This window comes from Anolis sagrei, chromosome 1, assembly GCF_037176765.1.
Source record: "Anolis sagrei isolate rAnoSag1 chromosome 1, rAnoSag1.mat, whole genome shotgun sequence".
In the NCBI taxonomy this organism is placed as follows: domain Eukaryota; kingdom Metazoa; phylum Chordata; class Lepidosauria; order Squamata; family Dactyloidae; genus Anolis; species Anolis sagrei.
Genome location: NC_090021.1, coordinates 297,511,126 through 297,533,973, shown reverse-complemented (window position 1 = coordinate 297,533,973; position 22,848 = coordinate 297,511,126). Strand labels below are relative to the sequence as shown.

Genomic DNA, 22,848 nt, shown 5'->3' with positions numbered 1-22,848 from the left:
TCTGTCGGATAACAAAACTTACAGGGGGAGAAATGATTTGTGGAAATAAAGTTGTTTATGTCACCCTTCTTTCCTTCCTTCCTCCTTCCTTTCTTCCTGAGTATCTAAAATAACAATCACGGATATCTTCTGACTGTGCTGTGCGTTTATACTTTATTTCTTTGTATTATCTTTAGACTTCCGGTTTAATAAAAAAATAAATTAAAACCTTTTATTTTCGTATTTGATTTTCCTTCCTAACAGAATATAAAGGAGCCGCCTGAAAGCAACAACAAGCAAACCAAACCCGATTGTAATCGAGGGAATAAAAACCCTAGAAAAGAACCCGAATCTTTTTTTTTTTCAAAACTAAAATTATAGGAAGACAATCCCACAAATTTAGAACGGCTCGTGAGGGAAGGAGGGTTGTTTTCCACCTTTCCCTGCTCTCTTCGATCTCACATGATCGATCAGGTGAAATGTTTGCTGCTGGAAGGCCCAGGGAAGGGATTAATGAAGAAAGGAAAAACGACGCCCTGGCTGTTCTTCTGCTTTGTGTCTAGGTATTATGAACCATTCCAAGCCTGAAGAGAACCCGAAAACCAAATACAAACAAAGCAAAAATACACCTGTTTCTTCAGAACTCCAGTAAAGCCAAGCTGCTCCCAGAACAAGCCCAAAACTAGAATGGAGCTGAAGCAAACAATATATTTGCCAAATGATTCAGTTTCCTTCTTGCTTTTGGCCGGTCAAATATAATTAATATAATATAATATAATATAATATAATATAATATAATATAATATAATAATATTATATTTGGTTTGACCGGCCAAAAGCAAGAAGGAAACTGACAATATAACATAAAACTATTATATTATATTAATTATACATTTGATATTTTTTCCTTACAATCTACAGATTAAATCAAGACTAAAAAACTCAGGAGGAGAAAACAGCAGAAAACTTTCAAGAAGCCGATATGAGCTTGGAAACATGAATTTTGATTTATGTTCGAGGAACTGGTGCCCATTGCTAAGGAGTAATTTATTTATGTGTTTATTTACTATATTACACCTCACCCCGAAGACGACTCAATAATATTAACCCAAAGTATTTCCAGTGAGAACTTGAAAACAATCATTTTCTAAATCATACCTCAAAGGCATTTAAGGACTGGGGCAGAAAAGTGCTTTCCTTTAATAAATCTAATCATTATTTTATAGATACACACACACACACACATATATATATATATAGTATTTACTCGCGCGCTCTCTCTCTCTCTACACACACACACACACACATACATATACATATATATTCATAGATCTTATTTGCTAAATATGTTTTCATAGATCTTACCGCTGATAGGTTGACTTGGAAATAGTCCAGAGTCACACAATATGTTTGCAAAGTTGCTTTGTTTTAAGGTTAGGTCGCAAAGCAGAGAGAAAAGAAACCACTTTACTTCCACTTGTGAGCCTGGCCTATTTTCAAATGAACCCATGAGCCATATGAAAACATGTACATATAGTCCGTTTATACAATCTACATATTAAGAAAATGATTGCAGATATTTAAATAACATACTTTAATACCTCAGTCCTTAAATGTTTTTTGAGATAAGCTTTGGGACCTGAGATAGATAGACAGATAGATGCATTTAAGAACTGTCTTTAAATGCCTTTGAGGTGTGACTTGGGGCTCTGTTGATTACACACACACACACATTTAAGACTGAGATTGAAAAGTGCCACAGATGTATACACAAACACATATCTATCCTCCTCTTCTCTAGGGATGTTCCCTGCTTCTCCCTCCTGTTTACCTTCTATTATTGTTATCTGTTCAGGCCGACGAAGGACCCGGACTACAGGGCTGCCTGGGTTTGTGTAACCTATCCACACGTTATTGTCGTCATGGAGACACAACGCCAACCTCCCACAAAGCTTCGGGGTTGCCTTTGTTGTGGGAGGGCAGGCAGTCTCCAACCCTCTTCCGGGCTGATCTACACTGAAGCCCAAAGGGGTAGCAATCACACTGCTACGAACAACAACAACAACAACAAATTATGGATTGATTTCCAAGCACTCCCTCCAAATCCTCTTGAATTTAGAGCAAAACGATCGAAAGTGAAATGAAAAGGGCATCCCATCGAAATGCCTCCTCCCGCCTCGATTTGAGAAGATTATAATGCGGAACACTATTCCATGGCCTAACCGAATCCGGATTTAATCATGCCAAGATTAAAACCCATTCATCATGACTAAGGGTGCATCTACACTGCAGAATTACTGCAGTCTGACACAACTTGGACTGCCGTGGCTCAATGGGTTGGAATCCTTGGAGTTTGAGGCTTCTGTTGCCAAAAGAAAACTCCCAGGATTCTACAGAATTGAGGTGGTATCAAACTGCAGTAATCTAAAGAGTAGACGCATCCTAAGGCTTGCCATGAATTTCGATCAGTTTTTTTCTATCCGTGACTAAATATTCTGTGAGATTCTGAAACAGCTTGGCTGAATTACATACATTTCCCTCTCTGAGAGAACAGAGAAATATCCCTATATTTACTCCCCAATAGCAGAAGTGAAGGCCTGAACAATCTCAACCATGCAGTGTGGAAATACCAACGATATACAAAAATGTAAACAAGAATCAAAATCTCTCTCTCTCCCTCTCTCTCTCATTATATATATATAATATCTCTCTCATTATAATGTCTCTCTCTATAATGTCTCTCTCTATATAATATCTCTCTCATTATATATATATATATATATATATATATATATAGTCTGTTAGTCAAATCTTGTAGCATATGAGAATCGCCCATGTGTACATGTAAAGGGGGAAGTGAGTAATTCTTGTTTTTTTCGGCATGGCAACAGCGCCCTCTTCCTGCAGTCTAAGAAACAGCAGAAGCGCACATTCTCCCTGCAAAAACACATGGAGGAAAAAACCCTCGGTTTAAGGTGGGATGCCTTGCTTTCCACGTGCATCCCACAAACCATTTCGGCTTCCCGTTCACCTCCTTACATTGACAAACTGCTTGTATCAGCCAGTAGTTCAGGAGATACCAGGCAGGTCACCAATGAGAGAAACTAAGTGACCCAAACAAGAATCAATATTTCTTTTCTTGCTTTACTTGCCTGCCTCTTGAAGATCTGCATCTTTTAAAAGGAGAACCCGGTGGAACAATGGGTTAAACCCTTGTGCCAGCAGGACTAGTGAAGACCGACAGGGCGGAGGTTCGAATCCTCGGAGAGTGCGGATGAGCTCCCTCTGTCAGCTCCAGCTCCCTATGCGGGGACATGAGAGAAGCCTCCCACAAGGATGGCAAAACATCAAAAACATCCGGGCATCCCCTGAGCAACGTCCTTACAGACGGCCAATTCTCTCACATCAGAAGCAACTTGTAGTTTCTCAAGTTGCTCCTTATACGCAAAAAAATAACCCCCAAAACTTTAAAAGCTAAAAGAACTAATTTGTCCTACAAACAATTCCTTTGAAAGATGCGCCCAATAGGTCCACTGTCACTCCGATGCTAATTTCATTGTGTACTATACATTGCTCAGAGAGAGAGAGGGAGAGAGGCTGGCATTCTCCGCCTTGCCACTTCCTGCGAGGGGAGATAAACCTCTCAGTACTTCATTACCGCTGCCTCTGATTGCGTTCAGCAGGTGTTTTTTTTATCTCCCTGCATTTGGGTAACTCAAATTGGTGTATTAACAATTAATTATTTTCTTGAGATTACAAATTACAGGAACAGGGGAATTAGAGAAAAAAATAATTTACAGAGCCAAGAGCAGTTGATTGTTTGCCGTCCTTTCCTCCCAGCTTGTCCATCATAAAGGTTCGACTTGAACTATTTTAAGAAGAGATATTGCAGCACTTTTAAGACTAACTCAGAGACAGGCATTTGTAAACACAAATTATGATACACCGAGGCCCCTTCCACACAGCTGAATAAAACCCCACGTTATCTGCTTTGAACTGGAATATGTGGCAGTGTGGGCTCAGATAACCCAGGGTCCTTCCACACAGCCCTGTAATCCCTGAATATCAAGGCAGAAAATCCCACAATATCTGCTTTGGTTATTGGAATCCACACTGCCATATATTCCAATTCAGATCAGATAATTGGGATTTTATTCAGCTGTGTGGAAGGGCCCTCAGCTGCATGGAGAGATGAAATAGACCCAGCGTCCTATCAAGGCAGAAAATACCACAGTATCTGCTATGAACTGGGGCCCCTTCCACACAACTGAAAAAAATCCCACATTATCTGCTTTGAACTGGAATATATGGCAGAGTGGACTCAGATAACCCAGTTCAAAGCAGATATTGTGGGATTTTTCTGCCTTGATATTCTGGGTTATGTGGCTGTGTGGAAGAGCCCTGAGTCTATTTCATCTCTCCATGCAGCTGAGGGCCCTTCCACACAGCCCTATATTCCAGAATACAAGGCAGAAAATCTCATAATATCTGCTTTCTAAATCCACACTCAGATAATGTGAGATTTTCTGCCTTGATATTTTGGGATATAGGGCTGTATGGAAGGTCCCTGAGGAGAGTGTGGATGAGCTCTCAGTCTACCAAAGCTTATGCCACAAACATCTTTCTCCCCATTAGAGAAGGTGCTCTAAAATTAACTTTATATATTGATCCCAAATAGCAAGGCTATGGCTTTGCATTTTAAGAAAAGTTTGCAAATCTAAGGAAGTGTTTGAATGTGGATGATATTCATTTTGTGGTACACAACACAAAAAAACCTTGACTTGGCCAAAGTTCAAAGTCTGTCTCCTGCACTGCACTCATAGTAGTATGAAGAATTCAGAGGTTCTGGGCTACTCAGTGGGTCTTGCTCTCAAGAGGCAACTTGTAGACTAAGGCCCCTTCCATACAGCTGGATAAAATCCCATATTTTCTGCTTTGAACTCAAATATATGGTAGTGTGGACTCAATCCAGTTCAAAGCAATTGTTGTGGGATTTTCTGCCTTGATATTCTGTGTTATCTGGTTGTGTGGAAGGGCTCTTAGGCCTAACCTCAAGTGGAGCCTGTTTGCAAGTAATTACAATAAGGAAAGCTTTGCTTTAGGTGCAGTTGTGCTCCTCCCTGTAAAAGTCTACTAAAAAAAACAAACGTACTTGTTTGTACACATCCCCTCAAAGCTAAACCCCACTGTTTCCAATAAAGGCCCATATCTGGAGAATGAACCCAGGCCTGGCATCTGTAGGTGGGGCTTTCAAGTAAATAGAAGTGTTTTGAGCTTCCAGTGGATGCACACTGCAGGACACCAACAGATTTACTCCTAATGAAAACAATAATCACAACCCAGAACTAATTGAGTGCAAGAAACCAATCGCAGACATGTCTCTTCAACAATAAATCCCATTAGGGTTTACTCAGGTTAAAGGTGTAGACCAGGTATGGGCAAACTTGAGCCCTCCAAGTGTTTTGAACTTCAGATCAAACAATTCCTAGCAGCCTAGGAAAGGAAAAGGAAAGGGCCTGAGGCTGCTAGAAATTGTGGGAGTTGAAGTCCAAAACACCTGGAGGGCCCAAGTTTGCACACAGACAATGTAGAAAATTACAGATCAAAACTTAAGTCATTTCTCTTGTGAAGAATTAAGAGGCTCCTGCCCCCCTCTTTCTTTCTCCCTCTTTCTCTCTCCTACAGGAACAAGAGTTGGATTGACACTTTCTCCTGGGCCTCTGAAACAATGTCATCATTTGTCTGACTTCTCCAAGAGTAGGAAACTCCTTCAAAAGCCTGCAGCCCCCAAATCCGAATTTATAGTCGTTGCCAAGACTTTTAATCTCCTGAAGGCTTGAAGAGAGATCTCAAATCTAGAATACCTTTCTTTTTTCTTTCTTTCTCTGGGTTTATTCTTCCGTTTAGGGAGAGACTGTCCAACATTTTGCACAACAGAAGGTGACTTTGCACAAGCTTCAGTGAAACACCAATAACAAAAACGAGAGGCGTTTGTGCACTTTGCCAAACAAAAAATATAACAATAACAATAATAATAACAATAATAATAATAATAATAATATTGTAATAGCAATATTATATTATATTATATTATATTATATTATATTATATTATATTATATTATATAGCAAAATAATAATAATAATAATAATTTACTTATATTCCGCTCTATCTCCCCAAGGGGACTCCTATCTGTATCCTCTTTGTTTCAAAAGATATGGTAAATAATAATATTTACCATATATCTTGCTAGTGAACCCTGTGAACCCACCAAATTATGAATCTTTTCTAGTATTTATTGGGGAGCCCCACATTTCTCAAAACCCTTCGATGCGATATTGCATTGAACAGTGCAGTAAAAGAAACGCTGCATTAAGTATGTACCTGAATTAAACTCTATTTTCCAGAAGGCAGAGAGAGAGAGAAAGAGAGAGAAGCCAAAGAGAAAGACTGTGCGGCCACCGAAAAAATCCGAAAGGAATGCCAAAGAGGGTTATCTATCAGGGGGGTGAAAAGGTTTGGGGGAGAAGGAGGAAATTCAAAGAAAATCTTACACTCACCAGCTCGGAAAGGGCTTGAAGGTCGGCCAAGCAGATCGGATTCCAGTGGTTCTCCTTCCCGTCCGCCGCAGGTACTTCTTTCTCTCCACCCGTTTCAAAAGACAAGGAAAAGATGTCGGCGGCGCAAAGGTTTCCTTGGCTTCCTCGTTGACCCTTTCCTTTTTTTTTTTCGGGGAATTTCGAAAGGGCTTCGTCCTTGTGTCCATTGATTACGGGGATCTGCACCAAAAGGGAGAAAGAGAAGACCTTTAACCCACAGGGGGAAAGAAACAGAAGGAGATGAAGAGGAAAATATGGATGGAAGGGTTGATGGGGACGAGGGACGTCTGCACCTTGCACTCTTAGGTTGCTGAGGTTGTGCCTGGAGGTGTGGGGGGGTCAAGGGGAGTTGGGGAGGCCCCACTGGTTGGTCATGGGGGGAGGAAGGGAAGGAGGGAGGAAGTGGGAGGTGTGTGTTGCCTGCCTAGAAGTTTACCTGAGTCGCTGGCGTGGCTCTTCCGACGGTTCGCTCTTGCTCTTTTGGATCCCGAGGGCAGGTTCTCCGGTGAGGCGGTAGGAAACGCCAGGAACTCCGCCCTCTGGGCATGGGCCTCCCAAGCCATCCCAAAGACCCACCGCCCCGGAGCCCTTTTATGTCCCTTTCAAGGGATTCTACACCCCCAGCTTTCTAAGGCGCTTCACCTTCACCTCTCGCTGGAGCCAGAGCTCTCCTCCACTTGGCCCGCTCATTTGGCCTACATACCTCTCAGCCCCACCTCCTCCTGGCCAGGGAACCCAAGCGGGCCCTTTGGCAGGAGAACCTCTCCCTCCCCTTCACCCCAAGCCACCTTCTCCACCAGCTCGAGAAGGCGCCAGACCAGATCCCCAACCCCAGCAGAAAGGCACCACCGGGAGGGTAGAAAGAGGCCTTCATTCATATGCAAATCGATCCACCAAAGAGGAGAAGTTCATCATTAATAGAAAAAAAGAAATCTTGGATTATTCCTATCCCTTTGCATCACCTGGATCCCAAAAGAATATTTTACCCTGGGTTGCTGTGAGTTTTCCAGGCTGTATGGCTATGTTCCGGAAGCATTCCCTCCTGAAGTTTCGCCCACATTTATGGCAGGCATCCCCAGAGGTTGTGAGGTCTGTTGGAAACGGGGCAAGTGGAGTTTATATATCTGTGGAATGTCCAAGGAGAAACATTGGGAAAAAGGACATGGCCACACAGCCCGGAAAATTCACAACAACCCGGCCATGAAAAACCTTTGACAACACAATATTTTCCCCCCTTCTTCATGCAATTTCCTCCAGGGTAGAGTCATCCAGGTTGGGTTCAGTTTAAGGGAAGGAATGGATGAAAAGGAGGGAAGGAGAGAAATAAATAAATAAATAAATAAATAAATAGAGGGTGACTTTGAAAGTCACCTTCTATAAGAGCAGATTGATCCGAAATGAAAAAAGGAGCCACAAGTGATGGTTTCAAACAAAAACAGGTTCTTCGACTGTGTCAAGAAGAATTTTAAAAAATAAAAATAAAAAATACTATAGATTTAGTGCACGTTAATCTATAGGTTAATCTGGAAAGTGGGATCTATGGCATCATTTATTAAGACAACTCAGACCTCTTTCCCACAGTCCCAGGCGAAACTATTTCCTTCGCCTTTTTTCAGTATTGGGTTGATGTGAGTTTTCCGGGCTGTATGGCCATGTTCCAGAAGCATTCTCTCCTGACGTTTCGCCTGCATCTATGACAGGCATCCTCAGAGGTTGTGAGGTCTCTTGAAAACTAGGCAAGAGGAGTTTAGCGATGCATGCCACAGATGCAGGCGAAACGTCAAAAAAGAATAATTCCGGAACATGGCCATACAACCCGGAAAATTCACAGCAACCCAGTGATTCCTGCCGTGAGAGTCTTCGACAACACATTTTTCAATATTGTTTGCAGTGTTACCCTTTTTACAGGTTTGATTGCACCCTTTTCTGGAATAATTGTGAACAAAATGGTATTGGAAACAAAGGAAGGACTTCTGAGTAAACATACTTTTTTTTTTTTTTTGCGTGAACTTCGAATTAGATTTTTTCATTTCCAGATTTTAGAATTGAAAGGCGCTAAATAGACCTCCTGGATTCCTTTATTAAACTGTACAATTCAACTTTTCTTTTTTTATGCACTGATGGTGTTCGTTTTCTGTAACCTATCAACTTTCAGAGTTGCAGAGAGTTCCACGCGTAAATAAAATCGAAGATTTAAAAAGAAATCCCAACTCGGTAACAATATCTAGACGTGCACTCTCCCTCCATTCCCATAAACCACTTGAAAATATTAGAAACAATTTCAATCACAAAAAAGCGACTTTGAATACAAGCGATGTGAATATGAGGCCGGCAATGGAGACGAATCTCTCAGTCCATCATAAACACAACTGTAACTGAAAAATCAGTAAAATATCGGATCATATTTGGAAAACCGAATTGATTTTCTCTAACGCGTTTTAAGACGTGAAGCAGAAGGTGGCCAATGTCTAAGAGACAGCAAGAAAGGAAGGAGAAAATGTATTATGTTGTTGTGAGTTTTCCGGGCTATATGGCCTGCTCCAGGAGCATTCTCTCCTGAAGCATTCTCTCCTGACTTTCGCCCACATCTGTGACAAGCATCCTCAGAGGTTGTGAAGTCCTCTGATGTGGGCTAAACGTCGGGAGATAATACTTCTGGAACGTGGCCATACAGCCAGGAAAACTCACAGCAATCAAGAGATTCCGGCCATGAAAGCCTTCGACAATACAGAAAATGTGTTTGTGAAGGCTTTCATGGCTGGTACCACTGGGTTGCTGTAAGTTTTCCAGGCTGTATTGCCATGTTGCAGGAGAGAATGCTTCTGGATCATGGCAATACAGCCCGAAAAACTCACAGCAACCCAACGATTCCAGCCATGAAAGCCATACAGAAAATGTGTCTCGAAGGCTTTCATGGTGGAAATCGCTGGGTTGCTGTGAGTTTTCTGGATTGTATGGTCTTGTTGCAGGACAGAATGCTTCTGAAACATGGCCATACAGCCCGGAAAACACAGGAAGCCAGAGATTCAGGCCATGAAAGCCTTTGGCAATACAGAAAATGTGTTGTCGAAGGCTTTCATGGCCGGAATCACGGGGTTGCTGTGAGTTTTCCGGTCTGTGTGGCGAAGATGCAGAAGAGAATGCTTCTGGAACATGGCCATACAATCCGGAAAACTCACAGCAACCCAAGAAAAGAGAAAGCTGGGGCTTCAAGTGGTTCGTGTTGGAGGGGGAGCTGGAAAAATCCTTTTCTTATGGGGAACCCGAACTAAGGCTCGCCTAGATTAAAGGTAAAATGTCGAGGTTGAGGAATAACAACTCTTTCTTTGCGTTTCTTTTCTCAAATGGACTACCCTGCGAAGGAAACGGGGAAGCAGCCCCACGGCGCAAACAAAAGCAATCCGAGTCGCTGACAGATCAAACAAAACTCCTGCCCTTCTCTTCTTCCTCTTTCCTCCCTCCTTTCCTTTCTTCACCCTCCCCTTTCCTCTCCTTCAAGGATGAAAAAGAGAAGGCGAGGAACACCTGAGTCGCAGAATCCGTGAGAGGGAAACCGGCGCCACGTTTGCGCCCCTTTTTGCCAGGGCGGAAAAAAACACGCCGAAAGAGACTCCTCCGCCCCACCTTTTCCTCCACAAAGTTCCCCTAATTAATGCTTATTAACCAACGGGGGGAAAACCCCTCCCTTGCCTTTGATTAGGCTTGCAATTATTAGGCTTCCAATCTGGCTCCGATACACACGACGTCGCCTCTCTCTTTCCCTCCATCCTCACCTTTCTATCCTCAAGAAAAAGAGAGAGGGAGAATTTTGGATTCTCACTCTCACACACCTCCTTTTTCTGGGGCTGTTTTGTTTTGTTTTGCCAGGGACGTTGAAATCGCAGGTTTCACCCAGGAGGCTGGATCCTCCCCCCCCCCCCCCCCCAACAATACACAACTCATGGCAAGTGTTAAATAATACATCAGCCTCTTTGTCAGCTGCAAAACAACCAAGCGCCTCTCCTCCTTGGTAGAAGCAAAGCAAAGATTTATTATTTTACTTTATTTCCCCCAGAAAGCGTTATTTTAGTTTTGGATGACTAAACAGGCCACTTTCTCAGTGACTTGTTTGTTTAAGGGCCCTTCCACACAGCCATATAACTCAGAATATCAAGGCAGAAAATCCCACAATATCTGCTTTGAATTGGGTTTTCTGAGTCCACACTGCCATAGCAGATAATGTGGGATTTTCTGCCTTGATATTCTGGGATATAGGGAAAATGTGGGATTTTATTCAGCTGTGTGGAAGAGGCCTAAGCTATATTTCTTTTCTTTTTTTTGGGGGGGGGGGGGGGGCTTTTCACGACCTTCGCGCCTCCCTTTCCTCTATCTTTCTTTCAAAATATATCCTTAAGTATAATTTTGACCAACCCTTCCCTGGATTGTAAAGGTGCTTAGGAATCCGACCAGAGCCTGGTCACTTTCTTGGGAGACTTAGTCCGGTAGGATGAATACAAGGTTGTTGTGGGTTTTTCGGGCTTTATGGTCATGTTCTAGAAGCATTCTCTCCTGACGTTTCTCCTGCATCTATAGCAGGCATCCTCTGAGGTTGTGAGGTTGTGAACTTTTCAACAGACCTCACGACCTCTGAGGATGTCTGGCGTAGATGCAGGTGAAACGTCAGGAGAGAATGCTTCTAGGACATGGCCATATAGCCCGAAAACCCTAGAACAACCCAGTGATTCCAGCCATGGAAGCCTTCGACAATTCAGGATGAATACAGCTTGAGGCCACTTTAAAGGCCGTGATGTGGCTCAAGGAGATAAAATCCTGGGAGCTGTCGTTTCACAAGGTCTTTGGCCTTCTCTGACCAAGTTCCCTGGTGCTTCGCCAAACTACAATTCTCAGGATCCCTTCATATTGAGCCATGGTGATCAAAGAACTTTAGAGAGAGAGAAAAAACCTCTCTCACAGTTCACCTCAAGTTTCCTATAATTTCTCTTACTCGGGGTTGTTGTGAGTTTTCCGGGAGCATTCTCTCCTGACGTTTCGCCTCGATCTATGGCAGGCATCCTCAGAGGTCGTGAGGTCTGTTGGAAACTTTTTCCCACCCTGGACTTTCCACAGATATATAAATCCAATTTTCCTAGTTTCTAACAGACCTCACAAACTCTGAAGATGCCTGCCATAGATACAGGCAAAACGTCAAGAGAGAATGCTTCTGGAACATGGCCATACAGCCCGGGAAAACTCACAACAACCCAGTGATTCCGGCCATGAAAGCCTTCGACAATACACCCTCCTACTCTCTTTAGTTCCAGTTCATTTTGAGAATATACACTTTGGGGGAAACCCAGCCACTTTGGCCTTGCCCTACGGATTGAATGGCGCCTCTTTCGCCCTCACCTGTCCCCCAATCCCTAGTTTCATCTCGACCCTCTTCTCCCTCCCCTTTCCTTTCCTTTCCTTTCTTTCTCTCTCTTCTGGAGAGATCTCGTCTTTAAAGCGCCGAGGCGATAGCATCTCCGAGCGAGAGATACTTTTTCATCCCCTCTTTGTGAGGCGAGAGCCAGCTTCGTTGCCTGGCCGCCAAACCCTTCGCCGGCGACACAATTGCGACAAATGAACAACTTGTCCTCCGCGGACTCTCGGCAGGATCCAATTAGCTGGGCCAAAGCCTTCTCCAGCCGGCCGAGGCAAAGTCCCCTTTGCTGGCCTTCCCCCTCCGCCAGAGATTGGCAAGAATCGCTTCCCTTCTTGGCCTGGGATTGCCTTTCAAACCGGACGCTTTCCCCCCTCCCTAGGCCAAGTGGGGGATCCCAAAGCCCTCTCCTCAAAGAAAGGAAACAAAACGGGACCAGCACCGGAGACCAATTCAGACCAATCCCCGAAGAAGTTGCCGGGCTTCAACTCAAGCGCGCAGAAGGACGGGAGGCCTGCCTGTCTGTCTGCCTTTCTCGCCTCTATCTGTACCTACAAAGAGATGCATTTCAGGGGAGAGCAGGTTGTTATTAAAGGTGGAAATCGGCACAGAGACCACGACATCACGGCAATATTATCCTCCCGCCTCATATATATATATATATATTCAAAAGGAAAAAAAAGTGGAGGGAAAGAAGGAAGGAAGGTGGGTGGAGTGGGAAGGAGCCATTATTATTATTATTATTATTTAATAGTAATAGTAATAATTATTAATAATATTAATTACTATGACTATTATTACATTTGTAACATTAGAATCTGCTTTTTCCCCCTCCAATTCAGAGGCAAAGGAAACCAAGCTGCATTTGTGTACACGCGCACACCACGATCACGCGTCTCCACGCATCCGGACATATAGAGAGACACGGGTTTTTCAACTTCCCTGTTGTCTAAAGACTGCCTCCACAATCCGGACTAATTTCCCTTTAAGGGGAAGGTAAATTCGCTCTGGGTTGTTGTGTGTTTTCCGGGCTGTATGGCCGTGTTCCAGACGCATCCTCTCATCTGAGGATGCCTGCCATAGATGCAGGCAAAACGTCAGGAGAGAATGCTTCTGGAACATGGCCATACAGCCCGGAAAACATACAACAACCCAGTGATTCCGGCCCTGAAAGCCTTCGACAATTGCTTCTCTCTCTTTTGTGGCCTTTGTCATATTGGTTTTTCACCTACCGATTAAAAGAAAAGCAAACACACTAACGTCAACGCAAGCAAGCCTTTCCAAAAATAACCACGGCACACATTAGATGCTAAATCTACCTCGTCTACACTGGGCCAAACTGCATTATCTGATCAATGTAGATCCCTGTAATGTAGTTTGGACTTTATATGGGTCTACACTGTAGCTCAAACTCCATTATATGGCAGTATAAATCCAGTATCTTTTGTTGGGAATTATAAACACTGGGTAAAAACTGTAAATATTGAGTTGACATCTTTCAAAGTCTCATCGGCTCTGATTGTGACTCTGGGCCCTTCCACACAGCCCTATATCCCAGATTATCAAGGCAGAAAATCCTACAATATCTGCTTTGAACTGGGTTATCTGAGTCCACACTCAGATCATGTGGGATTATCTGCCTTGATATTCTGGGATATAGGGCTGTGTGGAAGGACTCTCAGACCCTTCTAAGCGCTTACATCCGGTTCTTCTTTTCTAATTCTCCTCCATGTATTATCAAGGCAAAACAGACTAGCAACGGAAAGAGAAGTGGGCCTTAAAACTACACACTCGCTTCGCTTTAGTAGGGGTTTAAAAATACTTTGGAGGTCCCAACGTCCTGACAAAAGAGACAAAAGAACTAGCGAGTATGTATGAATTTAGCCTATTTTTTTATTTCTGTGTGTTCATAGTAAACATTTTTTTGTAAGTGACAAACACGGGCATATGACCACAGTATCACAATCAAGGTATTTTTTTTAAAAGACGACATTAACAATCACTCAAATTTAATGCGGCATTTGCGCAACACAGGTTACATATTTGCAAGGTTGACCTATAAGTACAATAGGTATAAACATTTCACTACATTTAAAAATTAAAAAATAAAAGTGACCTGTTAGTGACCACATACATCAAAATATACACAACACAAACTGAAGGCAATTCATGATTATTATTATTATTATTAATTATTATTATTATTATTTTAGTCCCCTTGGATTCATTTGAATGGGCAGTGTTGCCAAACTGAAAGGCTTTGTTTTGGACTGTTTTAAAAGGATGGGGGGACCATTGAGTACAAGGAATGCATTTGCTAAAAACCCAATCTTTGGTCTAAAAGGAAACAAAAAGGAAATAAGGAGAAAATAAAAGGCGGGGAAGGGAAGCGAGAAAGAAAAAAAGAAAAGAAAACTACTTCTTTCCAAAAGTGGAGGACAAAAGAATGAATCCACGGCCAAAAAATGGGCTTCTCTGTCTAATTGTTTTGCTTCCACACAAATGACAATTTGAATCGTGCCATTCATCAAGTCATATTTTTTATTTTTATTATTATTCTTTTTCATTGTCTGCACCCACCAACAGATCCATGATAACTTAATAATACTGAAAACATGGCAAATCTGGCGGCGTGGCAAGTCAGTAGCGGAGACAAAAAACGGCAAAGAAAGAAGAAAAAAAGAGCAGTCACTCTTTTCGATACACCTTCGACTAGACCTGTATTCTTTTGGTTTTCCTCCCTTTCTCAACTGCACCGTTTACAATATATCTTCTCCCCATCTTCCCACACTGATGACTCGCCTCACTGGCTGGATCAACAATGTCAAATAATGCTGTTGGGACTGCATTATGGTCAGTGGAGTCTCATATCATGCAGTTTGAACTGTGTAGGCCTATATAATGCAACTCAGCGCAGTTCAACTGCATTATATGGGTCCAAACTGCATTCTGTGGTCAAGGCAAAGCCATGTAATACAGTCCGAACTGTATGGAAATGTGTAGACTCACAGAATGCAATTCACTGCATGATAGTTGTACAGACTGAATTACATGGTCCATGTAGACTCATATCATGCACCAGAAGTGACTTGAAGATTCTCAAGTCGCTCTTGCACGAAAATAAAATGCAGCTTGAAACTTGCTGAACTGTGTAGACTGATACAAACAGTTCAACCGTATTATATGGGTCCAAACTTTATTATGTGGCCAATGTAAAGCCATGTAATACAGTTCAAACAGTATGGAATTGTGTAGACCCACAGAATGCAGTTCACTGCATGATATGGGTATAGACTGAATTATATACTCAGTGTAGACCCATATTATGCAGCTTGAACCTTGCTGAACTCTGTAGACTGATATAACTGCATTATGTGGGCCCAAGCTGCATTGTGTGGCCAAAATAAAGCCATGTCATGCAGTTTGAACTGTATGGAATTGTATAGACCCACAGAATGCAGTTAATATAATATTGGGTACAGACTGAATTACATGGACCCATATAATGCAGCTTGCACCTTGCTAAACTATGTAGACTGATATAACTGCATAATATGGGCCCAAACTGCATTATCTGGTCAATGTAGATCCGTACAATGCAGTTAGGACTGTATATGAGTCTACACTGATGCCACAATACAGTTCAAACTCAGGGTCCTTCCAAACAGCTTAATAAAATCCCATATTTTCTGCTTTGAACTGGAATATATGGCAGTGTGGACTCAGATAAACCAGGTCCAAGCAGACATTGTGGGATGTTTTGCCTTGATATTCTGGATTATATGGCTGTGTGGAAGGGCCCTCCATTGTATGGCAGAATAAATCCAGCATCTCTTTTGTTGGGAATCATAAACCACCTTGAAAGAGACTGAACAAACGTACAGAAAAAAAATAAAAAAGAGGAGAAAGGAGGAAGGCAAGGAGGGAAACTGAAGAAACAATACCTGGACTCTTATTGTTTTTTCCCCAATTTTTTTGTTTTCCTGGGAGAGTTTCTTTTTTTTTTTTTTTGTCTTTTCTTTCGGTTTTGTTCTTTTTTGTTGTCGGTTTTTGTTTTCTAGATAGATATAGATATGGCCTCGCGCTCTCTCGCTCGCTCTCTCGCTCAGTCGCTCGCTCGCTCTCGTCCCAATTCGCATGTTTTTTAATTATTATTATTATTATTTGTTTGTTTACTTACAAGGCGGGAAATGAAGAGGTGTGTAAAACGTTCCAAACTTACAAGTCCCGGGCCTGGGCCCCGCTGGAAGGAAGGGAGGGAGGGGGAGGGAAGGGTGGATGGTCGGGGGGGGGGGGAGGGTTAATGGATGAGCGGGTTGGAGGAAGCGCCCTGGTTCTGGTGCGTGAAGTAGTCGGAGAGTCCGCCCGAGAGTCCCGTGGAGAAGGCCGGCGGCAAGGCGGGCCGGAGCGCCTCGCAGGAGAGTGGGCCCGAGGCCGAGGAGGGCGCCTGGGGCGAGCTGGAGGCCGAGGCGGCCCGGCCCACGGCCGCCAAGGAGGCGCTGCTGCTGCTCTGCGAGGAGGAGGAGGAGCTCATGGAAGGGTGCGGGACGTGGGGGAAAAAGTAACTGGTCTGTCCGGCGGCCAGCAGGTTGACCGAGCAGGGGTTGAGGGAGTACGTGGCGCCCGAGCAGGGCACCGACAGGCCGCAGGGCACCGAGGCGGCCAGGGCGGCGGCGGCCGTGAGGTGGTGCGTGGCGTAGGGCAGCTCGCCGTTGACCAGCCGGTCCACGCTCAGCCCGTTGGAAGGCGCGAAGGAGTGCTGGTTGCTCAAGGAGTTCTGCGCCAGGACCGAGCTGTAGGGCATGGGGTGGCTCGGGTAGGCCGAGGCGGCGCCGTTGTAGCCCAGCGCGCCCCCGGCCCGCGGGTGGTGCAGCGAGAGGAAGGGCGACATGGGCCAGTACAAGGAGCCCGCCCGGTCCATGAAGGTCAGGCCCGTGGAGGTGAGCCGGGCGCCCCGCTTGAAGGCAAGCTTGGCCCGCGAGGTGGTGGAGCGCCTCCGCAGCTTCCCCGTGGTGCCCCCGATGAAGACGTCGTCGCTGGAAGGGTCCAGCATCCAGTAGTTGCCCTTGCCCGGGTCGTCGTAGTGCCGGGGCACCTTCACGAAGCACTTGTTGAGCGAGAGGTTGTGGCGGATGGAGTTCTGCCAGCCCTGCTTGTTCTCCCGGTAGTAAGGGAAGTTCTTCATGATGAACTCGTAGATGCCGTTGAGGGTGAGGCGCTTCTCGGGGCTCTGCCGGATGGCCATCATGATCAGCGCGTTGTAGCTGAAGGGCGGCTTCTCGTACTTGCCGTTCTTCTTCTCGCCCTCCTTGCCGCCCCCTCCGCCCCCGCCTCCGTCGCCCTCCTTGGCCCCGTCCGGAGAGCCCTTCTTCTCCTCCGGGGAGCCCTTCTCCTTCTCCCCTTCGAGGTCGGAGGCCGGGTCGCCTTTGCCCACCACGGCCGGCGCTTCTGCGGAACTGGCCACGCCGACCCCGGGCGGCTGGAGCAAGAGCTGGCCCTTGTCCTCCTCCTCGTCCTCCTCCGCCGGGGCACCTCGCTGGGAGGCTTGCTGCTGCTGCTGGTGGTGTATGTGGTGGTGATGGTGATGGTGGTGGTGGTGGTGCGGGTGGTGGTTGTTGTTGTGGTGGTGCTGGTGCCCGTGGTTGCTGCCGCCGCTGCTGCTGCTCCCGTTGTCGTTCTGCACGGCTTCGGGCACCAGGCTGTTGATGCTGAAGGAGGACTTGGGCAGCATCTTGACTTCCTTCCTATCGCCCATGTCCAACATCCCCCAGGCGAGGCGGCGGGGGGAAGGGGCCCGGCTGGGAGGAAGAGCAAGAAGAGCTGCTGGTGGTGGTGGAGGAAGAGGAGGAGGAGAGGCTGGTGCTGGTGCTGGTTGGGGAGGCTGCTGAGTCCAGGGAAAAGCAGCAGCAGCAGCCGTAGCCAGGCGCTTGGACCAGCAGCTCCAGAGCTTGGCGAGGAGGCATGTAGCAAAAGACCGGAGCTGACGAAGGGAGGACGGGAAAGACAAGAGGGAGCCGGCAAAGCAAAAGGGAGAGAGAGGGAGAGCCAAAAGGCAAAACAGGAGGAAGGGGAGGGGAGGATGGGGAGAAGGAGAAAGGGAGGGAGGGAAGTAGGGGGAGAAGGGGTAACCACGTTAAAAAATGCCCCCCTTCCAAAAGAAAGAGGGGGGGGGAAGCTAAAAGGGGGAGATGTTTCCAAAGGACAAGAAAATGTGGCTCCTTAAAAAAATAAATAATAAATTAGGAACTCCCTCTCTCTCTCTCTACTTCATGGTGGGGTTTTTTTTTTCAAAAGGGGGGCAAATCAGCAGCCCCAGCAGCGGCTCCGAGCAGCGGAGACGGCTTTTCGCGACAATTAATTTCCCAGCTCTAGACACACACACTAGGGCTGTAAAAAATATTTCTCTCTCTCTCTTTTTTTTTTTGGTTTAACCTTTTCCCACCGGTTGTCCAATCAGAGAGAGCGGCGTCCGGGGACGTCTCCTTTCCGGGCGCCCAATCAGCGCGGCGCTTGGTCTCCTCCTCTTCCTCCTCTTTGGCGCGCTCTCCCTGCCTCTCTCTCTCTCTCTCCTTCCTTTCACCCTTCGCGGGAGGGCGCAGGGATACCGAAGGGGGAAGGCGCATCACCGCGCGGCGGGGGACTACTTGCACTCACTTCCCTCCAATCCACACCCCCTTCCCATATTATACATACATACATACATACATACATACATATATATGTATATGAATCTACACTTTGGCAAACAGCGTAAAAGAGCCCCCTCCTCTATAATCAACGATGTGGAATACCTCTCCGTCTCTCCTCCTCTTCTCCCCTCTCTCTTTCTGTCCTTTCTTTCCCTCTCTCTCGCCTTCTCTTCCTCTCCCTTCCGCCCCCTCGCCCCTTCCCTCTCTCCCTTCCTCTCCCTCCTCCTCTCTCTTCTTCCCTCTCTCCCTTCCCCTCTCTCCCTCTTTCTCTCTCTCCCCCCTCTCTCCCCCTCTCTCCTTCTCTCTCTCCCCCTCTCCCCCTCTCTCTTTTCCTCCCTCCCTCGCTCTCCCTCTCTCCCTCCCTCCCTTTCTCTCTCTCCCCCTTCTTTCCCTCTCTCTCTCTACCCCTCTCTCTCGCTGTGTATATATTTATAGAATAATAAACTTTCCCTGTGTGTTTATTTGAAGAGAGAAAGAGGAGAGGAGGAAGAAGAGGAGGAAGAAGAGGAGGAAAGGAAATGGTGGCTGAGGGAAAGCGAGGACTATTTTGCAGCACTACAAGCTTGTCAGGCCTTCCTCACACCGGCTCTTTCGACTGCTTGGGATCTTCTTTTTTTCTAAAAGGAAAGTCGAAAGGAGGGAAGGGAGGGAGGGAGGAAGGAAGGAAGGAGGGGCAAGTGCATAGCAGAGAAGGAGGAGGAGGGATAAAAGAAACCACCCCACCCCCCTTTTTCGGCAATGGTGGGGTCCTGTTGGCCTCTGAAATAGCGGAAGGAGGAGGCGGTGGAATGATCCACAGGGGTGAGAGGCGGGGGAGGGAGAGAGAAGCATGGGCTGAGTGAGGGCGGTGGTGGCAACCCCTCGGCGCCCCCTTGACTTGGAAGCGGAACTATGGATGGGCAGCCAGCGCCGAAGCCGAACCGCCTCCGAAGAAGGCATTGGCGGAGGAACGGGGCGTTCCTATTTGGCCTGGAAGGGAGGGGGTTGCGGAGGAGGGGGTGAGGTTTTTAATAATAATAATAATGATAATAACAATAATAATAATCCAGAATAAACACGAGGTAATAATTCCCTTCCTCTCTGTTTTGTAACCCTTTCTATTCTTCCCGGGTTTTTTGTCCCTCTTGGGATTGTTGTTGCTTCCCCCGCCCCCTCCCCCCTTTCCCCAACATCTGACCTCTGCTTGACATTTTTTCTGAACCCGGGGATCTCTTTCGAGGTCGGGAATGGATCTATTCTCAGGCTGCTTTACAGGTTTGGCCTGGCCTCGGCGACCGAGAGGACCCACTAACGCTAGGCTTCTTTTCGTGGCGGGAAATAGTTTGAATGGAAGAGAGGATCCTGCCCAGGGTTTGCTTGGGAGCAAGGCGTGCTTGGAACAGCGAGGGAAGTACTTTTGCAAACTTCATGTGCATGCGTTTGTATATATGTGTTGATAAATATATGTTATCATAAATATAGTTAGCTAATATATGTGAAAATATAGGTATTGCTCGCGGGAAATGCATGCCACGGGCCAGAGAGAAAGATGGAATCTTGTTGTCATCAGCCACACAATATTGATGATGGGTACCTCTCTTTCAAAGAGGAAATAAAGAGAAATAAAGAGATAGTTAGATAAGATATGTATGCATGTGTATGTATGTATGTGTGCGTGTATTTATATATATATACACACACAAACTCGGCGAGAAAGACATACAAGCATTTACTCACAAATATAGATGTAGAGATGTGTGTGCGTGTGTATCGAGAGAGAGAGAGAGAAAGATGATGGGATTGGAGGTGTCTCTTCCATATATAGATAGGGAGATAAGGGGTGTGTGTGTGTGTGTATATATACATACACACACACATACATACAGAGAGTGAAGATCCTGCTTCTTGGCAGTAGGTTGGATTAGATGGCTCACGAGGTCTCTATGGTTCTATGATTCTATTATGATGATGGTGCTGATGATGATCGGAATGAGATACTTCTCTTAGATATGATATGTGTGTATACATATATACATATACATATACACACACACATAGACATAATACATACACACACAAGTCTATATAAATAAAAATGTAATGTTCGTTTGTGGGATTAACATAACTCAAAAACCACTGGACGAATTGACACCAAATTTGGACACAAGACACCTATCAGGCCAACGAGTGACCATCACTCTGAAAAACACTGAAGAACGCAGCGGAAAAGACTTAAAAAGCAAAAACAAAAACAAACCATCAACAACAACATTACAACGCATGCGCAAAACCACATATATACGCAAACACACATATATACAAATATATACACATATAAACACAAAACACATATACTCAGACTGGGCCACAGAACCGCGTCGCAGGGAACAGATATATCTATCTATATATACACACACACAATACATACACATACACACATATATATACATATACATAGTGAGTTTCTCTCCCTTTGTGGGCCAGAGCACGCATTTCCAGTCTTTTGATATATAGTTGATTATATCTCACACTTTAAAAAATAAAAAAGAGGAAAAATAAATCTATTTTAGTTTCTAAAACATTGTTTGTGGTGCAAATTGCGTGGAGAGGATTCTTGGTGGGGGTGGGTGGGTGGGGGGGTAGCAGGCTAAAGTGGATCAGCGATCTGCTTTTGTCACCCAGGCGATCCCCCTCCCCCCTAATGTGGTTTAAGCTCCTCGGAATGGAAAGAGGCGAGCTTACGGGGAGGATTTCCTTGAGCAGGGAGTTCAGTGTTAATCATCCGGATCAAATCCTGCCCTTCCCACCTGCACGAGACAGGCAGAAAGGAGGGGGGGGGGGAAAGGGGGGGGGAGAGAGAGAAATAAGCCTTTCTAAAACCAGAGCGCAAGATGTCACCCGGGGTGGGCGTGTAGAGGCGAGGAGAAGAAGATCCGGATCAAAGTTAAAGGAAAGCTGTCAGCGCTTTTCTCTCCCCAGCGCGGCATCCTCGCTGCTTTGGAAAGGCAACGGAGGGGGGGATCAAACCAAGTGGGGTCGTGAAATGATGGACGGTGGAAAAAACGGAGGAAGAGAAATACGGGGAGAATACTGAGATCCCTGTTCTGAAGACAAGAAAAGAAAACAGCAAATCAGCGTGAACTTTCTGTGTGATGGAAGGGAGAGGAAGACCACGCGCGATTGGGGGAAGCCGTGAACTCCGTGGATTGGGTAACCTCAAATGACCTTGTCTGAGCGCATTATATATTTGTGTGTGTGTGATATGGCACACAGTCTCGCAAAAGGGTGGTTGGGTTGGGAAGAGAGGGAAGGGTGAGAGGCATAAAAGGACATCAGGAGCAGCAGCTATCTTCTCTTGGACCTGAAATATGCAGGAATTGTTTACAAAATATTTTAAAGGACTGGGGGGGGGGGATTAGAGCCATAAAGGGGATCATAAGCAATAAACATCTCCCCTCGGACTCCAAATAGACAAAAACTTGCATATTTGGGATTTATGTAAGAAATATGCTCATTGCTTCTGATCCTATTTATGCTCCCCTTTCAGTATTTTACAAATATTTTTGAGGAAAACCTATATATTTGGGGTTCAGGGGGAAATTGTTGTTGCTTCTGATCTTTTTTTGACTTTCATCCTTCCCCTTGAATCTCAAATATACAGGTTTCCCTCCAAAATAATTGTAAAAATACTGAAAGGGGAGCATAAATTGGATTAGAAGCAATGAGCATATTTCCTTATACAAGTCCCAAATATGCAAGTTTTTGTCTAAAGTATTTTAAAAATAGTTTTTATCCTTCGAGTATTATTGATGACTTTTCTTGCCAAATTCGAACGTGTTTTGAGACTAAGGGCCCTTCCAGACAGCCCCATATCCCAGAATATCAAGGCAGAAAATCACACAATATCTGCTTTGAACTGGGTTATCTGAGTCCACACTCAGATAATGTGGGATTTTCTGCATTGAAATTCTGGGATATGGGGCTGTGTGGAAGAGTCCTAAGTGTGGAGCGTGGAGTAGTTGTGGCTGCTGCTGCTGTTGCTACAATTGTTATTATTATTATTATTAGGGTGGCCTGGAAATAAAGTTTTATATTATCATCATCATCACCATCATCATCATTATTGTATGATTATTATTACTATTACTATTATTATTACTATTAATAATTTCTTTTTTACTACTTGACCCTTTCGGTTCTC

General features: G+C 45.1%; 1 protein-coding gene across 2 annotated transcripts in view; it reads right to left on the bottom strand.

Moving 5' to 3' along the window:
• Positions 1-18,873, bottom strand: part of FOXG1 (forkhead box G1) — a 31,312-nt gene extending 12,439 nt beyond the window's left edge. The window contains exons 1-2 of one of the 2 annotated variants that reach the window (XM_067462863.1): positions 16,160-18,873; positions 6,540-6,758 (exon numbers count right to left, since the gene is read on the bottom strand). In XM_067462863.1, coding sequence (XP_067318964.1) covers positions 16,280-17,743 — 1,464 coding nt within the window. In that variant the 5' untranslated portion in view covers positions 17,744-18,873 and the 3' untranslated portion in view covers positions 6,540-6,758; positions 16,160-16,279. The remainder of the gene's footprint in view (positions 1-6,539; positions 6,759-16,159) is intronic. The other variant, XM_060759747.2, reaches the window with a different exon arrangement.
• Positions 18,874-22,848: the final 3,975 nt, after the last annotated feature.